The sequence below is a fragment of the Monodon monoceros genome, unplaced genomic scaffold (assembly GCF_005190385.1).
Source record: "Monodon monoceros isolate NGI ecotype Baffin Bay Population unplaced genomic scaffold, NGI_Narwhal_1 Super_Scaffold_19, whole genome shotgun sequence".
Lineage (NCBI taxonomy): Eukaryota > Metazoa > Chordata > Mammalia > Artiodactyla > Monodontidae > Monodon > Monodon monoceros.
In genome coordinates, this window is record NW_021703775.1 from 10,077,739 (window position 1) to 10,095,983 (window position 18,245).

An 18,245-nucleotide genomic window follows, 5' to 3' on the forward strand; every position below is an offset into this window, starting at 1 on the left:
TTTCTTTCTTTCTTTCTTCTTTCTTTCCTTCCTTCCTTCCTTCTTTCTTTTTCTTTCTTTCTTTGTTTCTTTCTTTCTTTCTTTTCTTCTTTCTTCCTTCCTTCCTCCCTCTGTCCCTTCCTTCCTTCCTTCCTCTCTTTCTCTCTTTTTCTTTCCTTCTAGCCAGGGAATCTTTACAGATTGTCCTCTAAGAAATCTTACCTTGATGGGATATCCAGCATCTAAAAGAGGAAAATAACGTCCTTAGTGGAGGATCATGTCCAGTTGGCCTTTTCTGCAACCTCACTCCCTGGGTGACACCTGAGCTGCCCTAAGATACCTTGAGTTGCCAGAAGTAGCTGTAATAAAAACACAGAACACGCAGTTACTTTTGTGTCTGCCCATCCTCCTGGGACCCTCAGGGCCAGGTCCAGCTTCGTGGGGCAAAATCTGTGCAGTCGTACAGGACCTCGTGCTCAGAAGGGCCTGTGCTTGGTTTGCTGCTCTGCTCTCACCATCTTGAAATTCTTAATAATTTTTGAACAAGGGACCCTGCATTTTTGTTTTGCCCCAGGTCCCAAATTCCATAGCCGGTCCTGCCTAGGGCATGATTTGGGACCCCATTGCCACAAGTACTGCCACTTTGAGTGAATCCATCTCCCTACGTGGTATAGACCTGAGTGCAGCCTCACTACCTGCCTTGTCCTGTTATAGAGCGGATGACATCTGCTGGCTTTTCCTTAGAGGCCGTGTTTGCTATCCTAATTGACTCTAAGCGTTTCTGCCTTGGTACCAGATACTACTTGTTAGACTTTTAAATCCAAGTTTCACTGTAGCTGGCATAAATCAGTGAGATACTCAGCATGTAGAAATGCTAGTTGCTTCCTAGAGGCCTTGAAAAGCCATTCGACCTAAAAAGTAATTTTTATTGATGCTCCATAATCAGTGTTCCCTGATGCGTAGGATATTCGTTACAAATGCACGTTTGTGATGTCATTATTCTGCATACTTGCTCAGGCTCATGGCTTCCAAATGTTGGCTCTAGATTAGCTTGATTCCTTCTGCAGATGGGATCTTTTACAAAAGGCAAGAACATAGCTGTTCTAGCTGCTTAGTCCCCAGGAGTTCTCTTAAGAAAGGGACTCCTGAGCAGGTGCAGCAGGACTCAATCCCTGAGAATTTATCAAGTAAATAGAAGAAAATAAAGAGTATTCACATGTTGAACAAGAGAACTGTGTGAAGAGCCACAAAAACACCACCACCACAGAAACAATCACCTGGAAAGAAATAACCTCACAGGTTGTCTTAAGAAAATCTGGTGTAAGTTTTCAAAACACCAGACCTAGATAAGGATGTAATTACTTGTATTGAAAGGAAACATATTTTATTTTATAAAATAGGTTTATTTTACTACTGGGTTCATTTTTAAATAATGAAATCTCTGTTACAACTAAAACATTCAATGTATACAAATTTTACTGAATTTCCTAGTTTTGATCATCATTATTGCACGTGAGATATCACTTTTGGGGTAATCTGGGTGATGACTATACAAAACCTCTCTGTTCTATTTTAATTTTGCAACTTTTTGTGTATATAATTATTTTAAAATAGAAAGTTAAAATTATATATATTTAAATATAGTATATTATCTATTTTATATGTTATATAATTTATTTATATTTTAAATTTTATTATTTTTTATATAATTTATATATATGTTATAATGTATTCAGGAACACATACATGAGGTTAAAAAAGCACATCTTCATTGCACGCTCAGTTGAGAGGGTGATTGATCTATCTTTGCTTCCCCCTGGTCATTTATCAAATAAAGTACTGAATTTAGAGACTGTCCTGCCCAAACCCCATGGTAGCTGATAGCTTCAACCACTTAATTCTTCACCAAGGGCCATCAATAGCAGAAAATAAACTCATTTTTAAAAATCAGGTTTTCTTGTTTCATGACCTAGAAAAAGAGGAATGATTCCAAAAGCAAGGAGCAAAAAGTAAAGAGCAAAGATCTAAACTGAGGAATCTGCTTTTGTGATATTAGCTAGGCCCCAGTGTGTCTATCTTTTAAGTTTAGCACCTAAACTGAGTTATTATGTTCTTCTAATTTTTTTTTTTTTTTTTGCGGTACGCGGGCCTCTCACTGTCATGGCCTCTCCCGTTGCGGAGCACAGGCTCTGGACGCGCAGGCTCAGAGGCCATGGCCCACGGGCCCAGCCGCTCCGCGGCATGTGGGATCTTCCTGGACTGGGGCACGAACCCGTGTCCCCTGCATCGGCAGGCGGACTCTGAACCGCTGCACCACCAGGGAAGCCCTGTGTTCTTCTAATTTTAAATCTAGCTAAAACAAGTTGATTTTCCCAATGTAAGTTGCTTAAATCAGAAAGGTGGACGTAGAGACAAAAGTTAAAGGAAATTATTAAGGAATTGAAAAGATCAGATGAGATACTAAACATAGGAAGCAGATTTATTTATTTATTCACTTATTTAAGAAAGATTCCTCAACTCCTGTCTCTGTGTTGCACATTGTTTGAGGGCACAAAGATGAACAAATTCCGACCTCCTGGCACTTGCCTTCCAGGCAGCAGAAGGACAAGAAACCAATAGCAAGTTGTAATGCTCTCTGTCCTCAGGTAGCAATAAATTCAATGTGGAAAAATAAAGCAAGTAAAAGTATGAGGGGAGGGGTGGGAATCAGACCAATTTTTAATGCTGGGAATGTTTTTGCTCTTGTAACAAAGGGTGATGGAGTTAGAGCCATCATAACTTTAACAGATGAACAAAAACAAAGGATGTGTTAATCCTAGTGATGTTGGTGAAACTGACCTTGATTGCTATATCATTTTAAGTTTAATTCTAGTCAAAGTTAATTTCTCCCATTTTCCCATTGCTGGTAGTGTTCGATTTTTACACTTACTATGTATAGCAGAAGCCACAATAAAGGTTAGGTCCTTTGACCCATAATACGGTGATCCTCAAGCTCATTGGACCTAATGCCCTCTTTTTCATAGTAAATATTTTGTGATACCCCCTTTATTATCCTGAAATGAAGTCATGGGTAGTATAACTTATCTAGACACATGATTTCAAGAATTCAAGACAATACTTCAAAGAAACAAAAGGAATGTGTAATAAGCATAACAACATAGTAAGACTTAACAATGCCTCTATACATGGAGTTGCTGTAGCATCTTCAATGTAGACCGAAGTCCAGGCTATGGACCAATCATAACTGGGAACATCGCACCAGCTTACATGTCACTGACCTAAAGCCAGTCCCATGGCTGCCTCGAATTCAAGGGGGCATGGGAGTTTAATCTTCCACAGACCCAGGTTGGGGAGAATCTGAAAGCTTTAGTGTAAGAGTCAGGCTCTGGGTTATCAATTGGCTTCATGAGTGTGAGCGCACGGCATTCAACAGGACACTGGATGTGGCACAGTCCTCTGTTGGGTTAGAGTGTCCCATGCATTGCCTGGCTCTGCCCACCAATGCCAGTAAAGTCACCCAGGCAAATGTGCCGTGACAAGTTTCCAGCATCCCTCTCATAGTCAGGGTGGCCCTCTTTAAGAACCATTGCATCAGTCAAGCTCATTGGATTTATTCTCAGGTAATAATCAAAAAGAGGACAGCGCTTTTTGTCTGAATATATTGATACCAAGGATATTAATGACAGCATAAAATTGGAAACAACATAAATATCTAATTGAATGGAAATGTTTAATTAGGTATGATTTCTCCAAAGAATATTATACAGCCATTAAACAGATAAATAGAATCCAAAACAGATTGTGAACCGAAAATATCATTTATGATATCCTATTGATTGAAAGCATTATAACATTTTATGTAATCTATATAAAAACATGAATGTATGTGAAATGAAGAAGGAAATATTCTAAAATTGGTACTCATATGAGAATGAATAAGCAACTTACGGCTGTGTAACAACCTCACCCCCAAAGTTACTGCCTTATAACGACACGCAATTGTTAGTTCATCGTTTGTAGGTTGGCAGTTTGGGCTGAGCTCTCGTGATGTGATTCCTCTGCTGGCCTCGCCGGGGCTCACTCCTGCCTGGCAGTCGGCTGGAGGCTCGGCGGGGCAGGCTGGCCCAAGGTGGCCTCACTGACGTGCCTAGCAGTTGCTGCTCACCGTCACCTGGGCCTCTCTCTACAGCAGCCTAGCCCTGGACATCTTCTTTTAACAAACCTGGACAAGCATGCAGTGTTTTAGGCCCACGTTATAACTTTAAAACTGTGAGGAAAGCAATTGATGGAGATTGTTTTACTGTACATTTCAGTATGATTCCCCAAAGGCCTAATCAACCGTAGAATATCAGAGGCAAAAAAGAAAACAGACCAGCCACCCATCTGGTCCAGGGAAGGCAAGTAGGTTTTATCTGAAGTGTCACCTAAAATGGTTGGTCTTGGGACCACATTAAAGGCTGATGCCTCAAAGGGAAAAGAGAGCAGTTAGCTAGTTAAGCTGGCCATGGGGAATGGAGGGAGAGTTGGTGAGTAAGGGCCACACACCTGCTGTGGGGAAGTGGAGGCCTCATGAAGGATGAGTCTTGTCTTTGGGTCCTTCCAAAGGGTTAGCTAGAAGTAGCTGGACCTTACCTTGCTGCAGCAGTTAAAGACACTCTGTCATTTATTGCGTTTTTGACAAATGGCTGACAAGTGATAAACTCTATGTGCAGGTTGTGGTTCAGGAACTGCTGGCTCAGTACACCAAGCAGTATGAAGAAAGACCCATCTCCAGCCTGCTCCGAAACTGGATGGAATCGGGGGGTGACAAGCTGAGAACCAGGTATGTGACCATTCAGGCTGCCAACATCGTTGACCTGGTGTCTTATTCTTGAGCCTGAGTATACAGGGCCTTGTCATGGCGCAGCTCACTCCTGTTTAAATTTTAAATATTGATATAAAAGAGAGAATCAACAAGAGCCTACTGTATAGCATAGGGAACTCTACTCACTACGCTGTAATAACCTATATGGGAAAAGAATCTGAAAAAGCATAGATATATGTATGTGTATAGCTAAACCACTTTGCTGTACACCTGAAACTAACACAATGTTGTAAATCAACTATACTCCAATATAAAATTTTAAAAATATTGATATGTGGAAAAAATAAATGGATATGTATCTTCAGTACTCATGCACCCACAAACCACCTTAAGAACGAGAACATTACTAATTTTGTTCTTCCTACACCTGTTCCTTCTTTTTGGCATGTTCACTGTTCCAAGGACTTTACAGGTTTTAATCCTAAACACCCCATGAGGTAGGTTATTATTTCCATCTCACAGATGAGGAAACAGGCACAGAGGTTAAGTGTTTTGCCCAAGGTTACATGCCACTAGGTGACAGAGCTAGGATTTGAACCCAGATAGTCTGGCTTCAGGATCTGTGCTTTGGGTTGTTTTCATTGATTTTTTCGTATTGTCTTTAAACTTGGTAAATAAGGCATAATGTGTGTGGTATTCTATACCTTCCTGTTTTCAGGTTCATCCAAGTGGTTATGTGTGGCTGAAGAGCTTCTGTCTGTGCTCATAATATTTCATCATGTGTCTGTGCCACAAGTTGCTCATCCATTTTAATCTCCAGTATCAATGGATATTTGGGTTGTCTTTTTGACATTTTGAACACACTCTCATGAAAAATCTTGTATATGTTTTCTGGGGAACGTGGGCAAGAATTTCTACAGGGCTTTCAAATTTAGCTGCTGTGACTCAGAGAAATACGTTCTCCATCACCATGGACACCCACACACCCATAGAGTCTCCTGCCCTCCCTCCCCACCACAGACACAACTGAAACAAACATTTCATGAAACAATGCTCATCCTATTACTCATAATGCTCTCTGATATTTTTTAATTTTGTTTTTTAAAAATACTGATCTCAGTCCTTTAAACTGATTTCGTGAGCCATTTTAGCCATTTGCAATCTATTGTTTGAAAAACACTTCTCAGTAGCATATATGACCCAGGAGTGAAAGTGCTGTGTTGTGGGTATGCCAATGTTCAACTTTACTACATCATGTCAAATTATTTTTCAGTGATTGTACAAATTTATATCCCCACCAGGAGCATGTGTCTTGTGGAACTAACACTTGGTATTATCAGACTTAATTTTTGTCGATATAGCATAAGAAAAAGATCTCTCACTATGCTTTAAAATTGCATTTGCATATTACTGTTACAACTGAGTATGCTTTCACATGTCTATTTGCCATTTGTATTTCTTCCTATGTGGAATGCCTGTCATGCCTTTTGCCAATTTTTCTTTCATTTTTTTTTTCTTTTTTGGTCTTAGTCTTATTGACTTTTAGATGTTACAGTTCTCTTCTCCAAGTTTGTGGCTTGTCTTATATTTTCTTTATGGTGTTTTTTGATTAACAGAAATTCTTAAATTACAATTGAGTTTATCAATCTTTTCCATATCTTGTCTACTTTGACATCATGAAATATACACTTTTTAAAGTTTGAGAGTTTCACCTTTCACATTTAACTCTTGAATCCATTGGAAATTTTTGTCTGTGGTGTGAGGGAGGGATTTAATTTCTTTTTTTTTTCTCCTGTAGGGATTGTCAGTTGTTCCAGCCCCATATACTGAATTGACTGTCTTTCCCAAGTGATCTGGAATGTCCCCTCTGACATTTATTAAACTTTTATATATGCAGGAGTCCATTTGGGGGCTGTTTGGTTCCTAGACTGTTTGTATATTCTTAATTCAACAATACACCATCTCAATTCCACTAGATTTATAATAGTATAATAGTATTATATGGTACTTATTATATATAATACTATTACATTATTACCTTTAAAATATAATTCAGAATTGTTGGCTATTCTGGGTCTTTTGCATGTCCACATAAGTTTTAGAGTTAAGTTTGTCAAGTTCCTCCAAAAAAGAAAAGAACTTGCATACACCAAAAGGACAAATTTTGTATAGATGCCCTTATAAAAGGTGTCTAGAGTAGCCAAGTTCATAGAGACAGAAAGTAGAATAGTGGTTACCAGGGACTAGGAGGAGGAAGAAATGGGAGTTAGTGTTTGCTGGGTACAGAATTTCAGTTTGGGAAGGTGAAAAAATTTTGGAGATGCATATTGGTGATGGTTGCATGATCAATTGAATGTACTTAATGCCACTGAACTGTACTCTTAAAAATGGTTAAGGTAGTAGATTTTATGTTATGTTTATTTTACCACAATTTAAAAAAATCTACTGGAATTTTCTTTGAAAGTGTATTAAATCTATAGATTTGCAGAAAAATTGACACGCTTATAAAACTGAACTTCCTCTCAGAAATGTTAATCTCCCAAGTGTCTCCCAGAGTTTGATGATTTCTTTCAAACATAGTATAACCTTAGACAGATTTATTACTAGGTACACTAGAATTTTGTTGTTGTTGTAAAATGAATATTTTTAAAATTCTGGGTTTTGTTGTTGCTAATTTATTATACGCGCAGTTGGATTTTGCACAATATATAAACCTGACCTTAAAAATTTCTTTAAAATGTGACTATAGATTCTTTGAGGTAGACAGCCCTGCTATCTGCAGATAATGAATCTTTCTTTCTTCCTTTCCAGTTATTCTTTTTTGTGAGAAAGTATTTTATCCCTGGTTTTAAAAAGAATTAGTTTAATATTTCACTATTAAGAATGACATTTGCTAAAGTTTTTTGATAGACACACTTTACTTCCTAAAGAAGCTCCTTTTACTGTTATTTTTAACATATTCTTCTTATTATTAGATGAATTTTACTGCAAATGATTTTTATCTATTCTGAGATTTCTTCTTTAATCAGTTAATATGATAAATAACCCCTGCATGCTTAAGAAACTCTCAATTTTGTTTAGTGATTTACGCTCATAAATGTGCTGCCTCCTTTGTGCTACTTTTGAGGAGCTTATTGTGCTTTTTCCTTTTGTGCCTTTTGAAAATTATTATTTTTATTTGGAGGGAGACTTTGGTCTTCATAACCCAAATGTATTGAACTAATTTCCAAGGACACTATTCATTAAAAAGTATAATCTTACAATCCTGATAAAAGACATGGAAAACCCAATATATATAGTATGGGACATTTCACTGTTGGCATGAAGTGAAATTTTAAAAATCTGCGTTCAGTCCTCCCCCCCCCCTTTTTTTTACACTACTGCTCAGGTTCCTGTTTATTCAAACTGTAGTCTATCTTAAAGCTGGAAACATCAGATCCCATATCCTAGGACTGTTTCACTTAAGTCTCGCTCGGTTTGGGGGTGGTTTTTTTTTTTTTGAAGTTTTTATTTTATACAGTTTCCCTTGGTTTTGTCTGTTTGTCCTTGCACACTCTAAAAAGTCAGTGAATCTTTTTAATATTTCTAGCCCTGAATGGGCATTTTGTGGAAAGCTGATAGCTTTCCCCGAAATTTATTAGCTGGAAAATTTCCAGCGTATAAGGAGTTGAAAGAACAGTACAATTCCCATCAGAATCAGCTCCATCCATTCAGGAATCGTGTTCTCTAGCTAGCTACATATCATCTGCCCCTCCATTTCTCTTCCAGATAGTGGAGCAGGGCTTCTCTCCATCATTTCGAAAGCAAAACAGACTCTCGCCGATATGCAAATCTATATTTCTAGCAAGTCTTCCAAGATAGACTTGAGATGTGCCAAAGGCAGTATTCCAATTGTAAATATTTGGGAAGTTCCAGTCCATTTATTTTGTCTCTGTTATTAACCTCCAAAACAGTGCACTTCTCTCTCCCACACATCCTGGTTTTACTGATTCAGTCTGGCTGTGTTTATCTCCTTAAGTCCCCAAACCTTACTTACTCTCATTTTTATGTATATTAAGAAAAGCCTTTGTCATCCAACACATTTCCACACACATAGTGTATGGGGCACTTCTCTAGGTGTTAACAATACAGCAGTAACTGTGGGTTCTCAGCCTTCATGGAGCTGACATGCAAGTAGAGCCGTTGGATGGCAGTCTTACTGACAACTCACAAGAGAAGTACCCATGAGCAGGTGGGGACAGGAGGAAAGAAGGGATGAGAACTTCCTGGTGCCCTGAAATCCCTCCAGGTAGGCGGCCATTTGTATGGACACCCAGAGGCTAGCCTTCATCTGAACAGTGGGGGGAGTCAGTCATGGTACTGGAAAGGTTCCATGAGACTAGGTGAGGAGGCCAGGGCTTGGCTCTGATTGGGGCTGTACTTGGTTCTGCAACAGCTCCATTCTGCCCTTTCTTGTCCCAGTGAGTGCTGCCTCTCCCCCTCTCCTAAGGGGTTGACACTGGAGCCCTTACGGATCTCATCAGCCTGTGGATCCCTAGGAGACTGTGGAGGCTGAGGAAAGGCAAGCTTCTGTGCTGTACTTGAATGCTGTGCCATTTATATTATGAACATTTTCAGACACTCAGGGAAATTGAAATAATTGTAGGGAACATTCATATCCTCGCCATAGAGAGTCAGCTATTAACCTGTGGCTGTGATTACTGTATCACATATATATCCATGTACCAACCCCTCAACCCATCCTTCAATTCATCTTTTCTTCTGCTGGTGCACTTCAAAGTAAACAGCAGACATCAACATACTTCTAAATAATAAATAATTTGGAATGAGCATCATTAACTAGAGTTCAATATTTGGTTACAGGTTTTTCTACTTATGTAGAATTTACCTACAAAGAAAGACACAAATCTTTTTTTTTATAACATCTTTATTGGAGTATAATTGCTTTACAATGGTGTGTTAGTTTCTGCTTTATAACAAAGTGAATCAGCTATACATAAACATATATCTCCATGTCTCCTCCCTCTTGCGTCTCCTTCCCACCCTCCCTATCCCACCCCTCTAGGTGGTGACAAAGCACTGAACTGATCTCCGTGTGCTATGCGGCTGCTTCCCTCTATCTGTTTTACATTTGGCAGTGTATATAAGTCCATGCCACTATCTTACTTCATCCCAGCTTACCCTTCCCCCTCCCCATGTCCTCAACTCCATTCTCTACATCTGCATCTATATTCCTGTACTGCCCCTAGTTTCTTCAGAACCTTTTTTCTTTAAAAGATTCCATATATATATACATATGTATATATGTATATATATATGTTAGCATACGGTATTTGTTTTTCTCTTTCTGACCTACTTCACTCTGTATGACAGACTCTAGGTCCATCCACCTCACTACAAATAACTCAATATCGTTTCTTTTTATGACTGAGTAATATTCCATTGTATATATGTGCCACATCTTCTTTATCCATTCATCTGTCAGCATACACTTAGGTTGCTTCCATGTCCTGGCTATTGTAAATAGAGCTGCAGTGAACATTGTGGTACATGACTCTTTTTGAATTATGGTTTTCTCAGGATATATGCCCAGGAGTGGGATTGGTGGATCGTATGGTAGTTCTATTTTTAGTTTTTTAAGGAACCTCCATGCTGTTCTCCATAGCGGCTGTATCAATTTACATTCCCCCCAACAGTGCAAGAGGGTTCCCTTTTCTCCAAACCTTCTCCAGCATTTGTTCTGTGTCGACTTTTTGATGATGGCCATTCTGACTGGTGTGAGGTAATACCTCATTGTAGTTTTGATTTGCATTTCTCTAATGATTAGTGATGTTGAGCATCCTTTCATGTGTCTGTTGGCAATCTGTATCTTCTTTGGAGAAATGTCTATTTAGGTCTTCTGCCCATTTTTGGATTGGGTTGTTTGTGTTTTAAATATTGAGCTGCATGAGCTGCTTGTAAATTTTGGAGTTTGTCTGTTGCTTCATTTGCAAATATTTTCTCCCATTCTGAGGGTTGTCTTTTGGTCTTGTTTATGGTTTCCTTTGCTGTGAAAAAGCTTTCAGTTTCATTACGTCCCATTTGTTTACTTCTGGTTTTATTTCCATTTCTCTAGGTGGTGGGTCAAAAAGGATCTTGCTGTGATTTATGTCATAGAGTGTTCTGCCTATGTTTTCTTCTAAGAGTTTGATAGTGTCTGGCCTTACATTTAGGTCTTTAATCCATTTTGAGTTTATTTTTGTGTATGGTGTTAGGGAGTGTTCTAATTTCATTCTTTTACATGTAGCTGTCCAGTTTTCGCAGCACCACTTATTGAAGAGGCTGTCTTTTCTCCATTGTATATTCTTGCCTCCTTTATCGAAGATAAGGTGACCATATGTGCGTGGATTTATCTCTGGGTTTTCTATCCTGTTCCACTGATCTATATGTCTGTTTTTGTGCCAGTACCATACTGTCTTGAATACTGTAGCTTTGTAGTATAGTCTGAAGTACAGGAGCCTGATTGCTCCAGCTCCATTTTTCTTTCTCAAGATTGCTTTGGCTATTTGGGGTCTTTTGTGTTTCCATACAAATTGTGAGATATTTTGTTCTAGTTCTGTGAAAAATGCCATTGGTAGATTGGTAGGGATTGCACTGAATCTGTAGATTGCTTTGGGTAGTATAGTCATTTTCACAATGTTGATTCTTCCAATCCAAGAACATGGTATATCTCTCCATCTGTTTGTATTATCTTTAATTTCTTTCGTCAGTGTCTTATAGTTTTCCGCATACAAGTCTTTTGTCTCCTTAGGTAGGTTTATTCCTAGGTAGTTTATTCTTTTTGCTGCAATGGTAAATGAGAGTATTTCCCTAATTTCTCATTCAGATTTTTCATCATTAGCATATAGGAATGCAAGAGATTTCTGTGCATTAATTTTGTATCCTGCTAAGTTACCAAATTCATTGATTAGCTGTAGTGGTTTTCTGGTAACATCTTTAGGATTCTGTATGTATAGTATCATGTCATCTGTAAACAGTGACAGCTTTACTTCTTCCTTTCTGATTTGGATTCCTTTTATTTCTTTTTCTTCTCTGATTGCTGTGGCTAAAACTTCCAAAACTATGTTAAATAGTAGTGGTGAGAGTGGGCAACCTTGTCTTGTTCCTGATTTTAGTGGAAATGGTTTCAGTTTTTCACCATTGAGAACAATGTTGGCTGTGAGTTTGTCATATATGGCCTTTGATATGTTGAGGTAAGTTCCCTCTATGCCTACTTTCTGGACGGTTTTTATCATAAATGGTGTTGAATTTTGTCTAAAGCTTTCTCTGCATCTATTGAGATGATCATATGGTTTTTCTCCTTCAAGTTGTTAATATGGTGTATCACATTGATTGATTTGCATATATTGAAGAATCCTTGCCTTCCTGGGGTAAACCCCACTTGATCATGGTGTATGATCCTTTTAATGTGCTGTTGGATTCTGTTTGCTGGTATTTTGTTGAGGAGCATTTGCATCTATGTTCATCAGTGATATTGGCCTGTAGTTTTCTTTCTTTGTGACATCTTTGTCTGGTTTTGGTATTAGGGTGACGGTGGCCTCGTAGAATGAGTTTGGGAGTGTTCCTTCTTCTGCTATATTTTGGAAGAGTTTGAGAAGGATAGGTGTTAGCTCTTCTCTAAATGTTTGATAGAATTCACCTGTGGAGCCATCTGGTCCTGGGCTTTTGTTTGTTGGAAGATTTTTCATCACAGTCTCAATTTCAGTGCTTGTGGTTGGCCTGTTTATATTTCCTATTTCTTCCTGGTTCAGTTTTGGAAGGTTGTGCTTTTCTAAGAATTTGTCCATTTCTTCCAGGATGTCCATTTTATTGGCATGTAGTTGCTTGTAGTAATCTCTCATGATCCTTTGTATTTCTGCAGTGTCTGCTGTTGCTGCTCCTTTTTCATTTCTAATTCTATTGATTTGAGTCTTCTCCCTTTGTTTTCTTGATGAGTCTGGCTAGTGGTTTATCAATTTTGTTTATTTTCTCAAAGAACCAGCTTTTAGTTTAATTGATCTTTGCTCTCATTTCCTTCATTTCTTTTTCATTTATTTCTGATCTGATCTTTATGATTTCTTTCCTTCTGCTAACTTTGGGGTATTTTTGTTCTTTCTCTAATTGCTTTAGGTGTAAAGTTTGGTTGTTTATTTGAGATTTTTCTTGTTTCTTGAGGTAGTATTGTATTGCCATAAACTTCCATCTTAGAACTGCTTTTGCTGCATTCCATAGGTTTTGGGTTGTCATGTTTTCATTGTCATTTGTGTCTAGGTGATTTTTGGTTTCCTCTCATTTCTTCAGTGATCTCTTGGTTATTAAGTAGTATATTGTTTAGCCTCCGGGTGTGTGTATTTTTTACAGATTTCGTCATGTAATTGACATCTAGTCTCATAGTGTTGCGATCGGAGAAGATACTTGATATGATTTCAATTTTCTTAAATTTAAGAAGGCTTGATTTGTGACCCAAGATATGATCTATCCTGGAGAATGTTCCATGAGCAGTTGAGAAGAAAGTGTATTCTGTTGTTTTTGGACGGAATGTCCTATAACTGTCAATTAAGTCCATCTTGTTTAATGTATCATTTAAAGCTAGTGTTTCCTTATTTAATGCATTTTGGATGATCTGTCCATTGGTGAAAGTGGGGTGTTAACGTCCCCTATTCTTCTTGTGTTACTGTAAATTTCCCCTTTTATGGCTGTTAGCATTTACCTTATGTATTGAGGTGCTCCTATGTTGGGTGCATAAATATTTACAATTGTTATATCTTCTTGGATTGATCCCTTGATCATTATGTAGTGTCCTTCTTTGTCTCTTGTAATAGTGTTTATTTTAAAGTCTATTTTGTCTAATATAAGAACTGCTACTCCAGCTTTCTTTTGATTTCCAGTTGCATGGAGTATCTTTTTCCATCCCCTCACTTTCAGTCTGTATGTCCCTAGGTCTGAAGTGGGTCTCTTGTAGACAGCATATATACGGGTCTTGTTTGTTTATCCACTCAGCCATTTTGTATCTTTTGGTCGGAGCATTTAATCCATTTACATTTAAGGTAGTTATCAATATGTATGTCCCTATTACCATTTTCTTAATTGTATTGGGTTTTTGTTATTGTAGGTCTTTTCCTTCTGTCTTGTTTCCTGCCTAGAGAAGTTCCTTTAGCATTTGTTGTAAAGTTGGTTTTGTGGTGCTGAATTCTCTTAGCTTTTGCTTGTCTGTAAAGGTTCTAATTTTGCCGTTGAATCTGAATGAGATCCTTGCTGGGTAGAGTAATCTTGGTTGTAGGTTCTTCCCTTTCATCACTTTAAATATGTCCTGCCACTCCCTTCTGGCTTGCAGAGTTTCTGCTGAATGATCAGCTGTTTGGGGATTCCCTTGTATGTTATTTGCTGTTTTTCCCATGCTGCTTTTAATATTTTTTCTTTGTATTTAATTTTTCACAGTTTGGTTAATATGTGTCTTGGCGTGTTTCTCCTGGATTTATCCTGTATGGGACTCTCTGCACTTCCTGGATTTGATTGACTGTTTCTTTTCCCATGTTAGGGAAGTTTTCAACAATAATCTCTTCAAATATTTTCTCAGACCCTTTGTTTTTTCTCTTCTTCTTCTGCGACCCCTATAATTCAAATGTTGGTGCATTTACTGTTGTCCCAGAGGTGTCTGAGACTGTCCTCAATTCTTTTCATTCTTTTTTCTTTATTCTGCTCTGCAGTAGTTATTTCCACTATTTTATCTTCCAGGTCACTTATCCGTTCTTCTGCCTCAGTTATTCTGCTATTGAGTCCTTCTAGAGAATTTTTAATTACATGTATTGTGTTGTTCATCATTGTTTGTTTGCTCTTTAGTTCTTCTAGGTTCTTGTTAAATGTTTCTTGTCTTTTCTCCATTCTATTTACAAGATTTTGGATCATCTTCACTGTCATTACTCTGAATTCTTTTTCAGGTAGACTGCCTATTTCCTCTTCATTTGTTTGATCTGATGGGTTTTTGTTTTTGTTTTTGTTTTTGCGGTATGCGGGCCTCTCACTGTTGTGGCCTCTCCCGTTGTGGAGCACAGGCTCTGGACACGCAGGCTCAGCGGCCATGGCTCATGGGCCCAGCTGCTCCGCGGCATGTGGGATCTTCCCGGACTGGGACATGAACCCGTGTCCCGTGCATCGGTAGGCGGACTCTCAACCACTGTGCCACCAGGGAAGCCCGGTCTGATGGGTTTTTATCTTGCTCCTTCATCTGCTGTGTGTTTCTCTGTCTTCTCATTTTGCTTAACTTACTGTGTTTGGGGGTCTCCTTTTCACAGGCTGCAGGTTCGTAGTTCCCGTTATTTTTGCGTCTACCCCCAGTGGGTAAAGATGGTTCAGTGCTTTGTATAGGGTTCCTGGTGGAGGGGACTTGTGCCTGTGTTCTGGTGGATGAGGCTGGATCCTGTCTTTCTGGTGGGCAGGACTGCATCTGATGGTGTGTTTTGGGGTGCCTGTGACCTTATTATGATTTTAGGCAGCCTCTCTGTTAACGGGTTGGGTTGTGTTCCTGTCTTGTTAGTTGTTTGGCATAGGGTGTCCAGCACTGTAGCTTGCTGCTCTTTGAGTGGAGCTGGGTCTCAGCATTGAGATGGAGATCTCTGGGAAGAGTTTTCGCCGTTTGATATTATGTGGAGCTAGGAGGTCTCTTGTGGACCAGTGTCCTGAATTTGGCTCTCCCACCTCAGAGGCACAGGCCTTACACCCGGCCAGGGCACCAAGACCCTCTCAGCCACACGGCTCAGAAGAAAAAGGAGAAAAAAGAAAGGAAGGAAGGAAGGGAGGGAGGGAAGGAGGGAGGGAGGGAAAGAAAGAAAGAGCAACCAAACCAAAAAACAAATCCACCAATAATAACAAGTGCTAAAAACTATACTAAAAAAAAACCCCGGAGCTTCCCTGGGGGCGCAGTGGTTGAGGGTTTGCCTGCCGATGCAGGGGACACGGGTTCGTGCCCCTGTCCGGGAGGATCCCACATGCCGCAGAGCGGCTGGGCCCGTGAGCCATGGCCGCTGAGCCTGCGCGTCTGGAGCCTGTGCTCCGCAACGGGAGAGGCCACAACAGTGAGAGGCCCACATACCGAAAAGAAAGAAAAAAAAAAAAACAACCCTGACAGACAGATCCCTAGGACAAATGGTAAAAGCAAAGCTATACAGACAAAAATTACACAAAGAAGCATACACATACACACTGACAAAAAGAGAAAAAGGAAAAAAATATATATATCTTTTGGGAAGTCTGAGGTCTTCTGCCAGCATTCAGGAGGTGTTCTGTAGGAGTTGTTCCACATGTAGATGTATTTCTGATGTATTTTTGGGGAGGAAGTTGATCTCCACGTCTTACTCCTCCACCACCTTGAAGGTCTCCCCTTGTCTAATATCTTTACTGGTTTTTGTATCAGGGTGATGCTGGCCTCATATAATGAGTTCAGAAGTGTTCCTTTCTCTTCGATATTTTGGGGTAGTTTGAGAAAGATAGATGTTACTTGTTCTTTAAATTTTTGGTAGAATTCACCTATGAAGCCACCTTGTCCTGGACTTTTGTTTGTTGGGAGTTTTTTTAGTTTGTTTGGTTCTTTTACTGATTCAATTTTATTACTGGTAATTAGTCTGTTCATATTTTCTATTTCTTCTTCATTCGGTCTTGAAAGAGCATACGTTTCTAGGACTTTATCCATTTCTTCTAGGTTGTCCATTTTATTGGCGTATAATTGTATTGTTTTCCATTCTCGTGACAGGTAGACACCTCGGATATTAACAGGTTTTCACTCCTTTGAGCAGAACTTCCGTGAACATTGTATACAAGTGTTTTCATCAATGTGTTTTTATTTCTCTAAGGCAAATAGTAGGAATGGAATTGCTGAGTCATAGGTTATGTGTATTTAGTTTTATGAGAAACTGATAACTTTTTCCAGTGTGGTTTTACAGTTCTACAGTCCATCAACAAGTATGAGAGTTCTGGTTACTCCTTATCCTTGTCAACATTTGAAGTTGTCAGTCTATTTAGTTTCAGTCATTCTGGTGGATTTATTATGCTACCTCATTGTGGTTTCCATTTGCAGCTTCCTGATGACTCATGATGTACCTTTGAATTTAATTTAAATTTTATTTAAATTTAGAGTCATTTTGACCTTCTTGTGAAATACAAGGAGGTTGCCCTTAGTGATTTTCCTACTTCTAAGATACTCTGCCTAGTCTTCTATGCTGGGTGAGCTCCTAGAGCCATGTGGCACAGTCATGCTTGGTAGGTGACTATGATAGGGTGGGTGGATGAAGTCCACTTCCTGTGGTGCATGCTGTTCACAACCTCAGGTGGACAGCGTTCTACAATAAATATCCCAGGAAAGGTAGTTTCTAATAACAACATTCACAGTCTCCATGTTTCATAGTAACAGTCCCTGGAATGACAGTCCCTGGAATGACTAAAACGTGCTTTTCAGTAGAGTATGAAAGTTCTTTACAGCTTTTGTGAAATAGTTTGAAACAGAAACCCAATCTTCTAAAGACTAGATTCAGAATAACTATTGATATAATTTAAATTTCCATGTAACTGGCATGTAAGTAACCTCCCATCTTACTTGTCTAAATGGAGGATGATTCTCAAAAGCACTGTATCAGTGCTTCTTAATATTTCTCTTGTGGCTTCTGATTAAGCAACAACAAGCTACGTGTAGGTTTTAAATTTTAGTTAAAGAGAATCTAAATTATTTGGGTCTTATAATAACTTACTTCCCAAAGATCTGGGGGAAGGGGAGGGCAAAGGGGTAGCTGAGATATGGGAAACCCTAACTGTGAGTTAACTCCTTAGTTAATTCTAAGTTCTAAAGACAGAAGTTTCATGGAGTGTTGGGGGGACAAAATCACCCCAAAAGGCAGAGTTGCATGATGAAAAGCCCCAAGAGTTTTTGAGGGAGACTTGGGTGTTTTGAGTCTGTTTGTGCCTAAATCTCTTAACTCCCATGTGCCTCAGTTTCCTCATTTGCCAGATGGGGAAGATGGAAATTACTTCCTGCTGAAGAAAGTCACCACCTCTGTGACACACTCTACCCTGTGCTTGTCCACACCCCTCTCACTGCCCTCTGGGGCTCCTCTTCCCTTCAATACGGGCATCCCCTGAGACAACACTGAGCTTGAACGTGTTCTGCCTCTGTGACCTTGAGCAGGTTACTGAATCTTGCAGAGCCTCAGATTCTCCCAACTGTACATTGGTTAATTGTAGTATCCACATCACAGAATTATTGAGATTATTGAATAATTCACAGCAATAGTTAGCAATAAATACATAATGTATTTGAGAAACATTATTCATTGCCAAGTACTTTGTGACAGATATATTTGACTACTACTATTCATTTATAATCACTGTTATAACAAATGTCCAACAATGTTGGGTAAATTATTATAAACCTACTTCATGAAAATTATATAGCTGTTAA

The 18,245-nt window shown here is 39.0% G+C and overlaps 1 protein-coding gene across 1 annotated transcript in view; it reads left to right on the forward strand.

Annotated features, from left to right (window-relative positions):
* ACOXL (acyl-CoA oxidase like) overlaps window positions 1-18,245 on the forward strand; it is a 353,725-nt gene that overhangs the window by 220,883 nt on the left and 114,597 nt on the right. Inside the window, 1 exon segment of the mRNA XM_029232291.1 lies at window positions 4,692-4,801. Within this exon segment, the coding sequence (XP_029088124.1) occupies window positions 4,692-4,801 (110 nt within the window).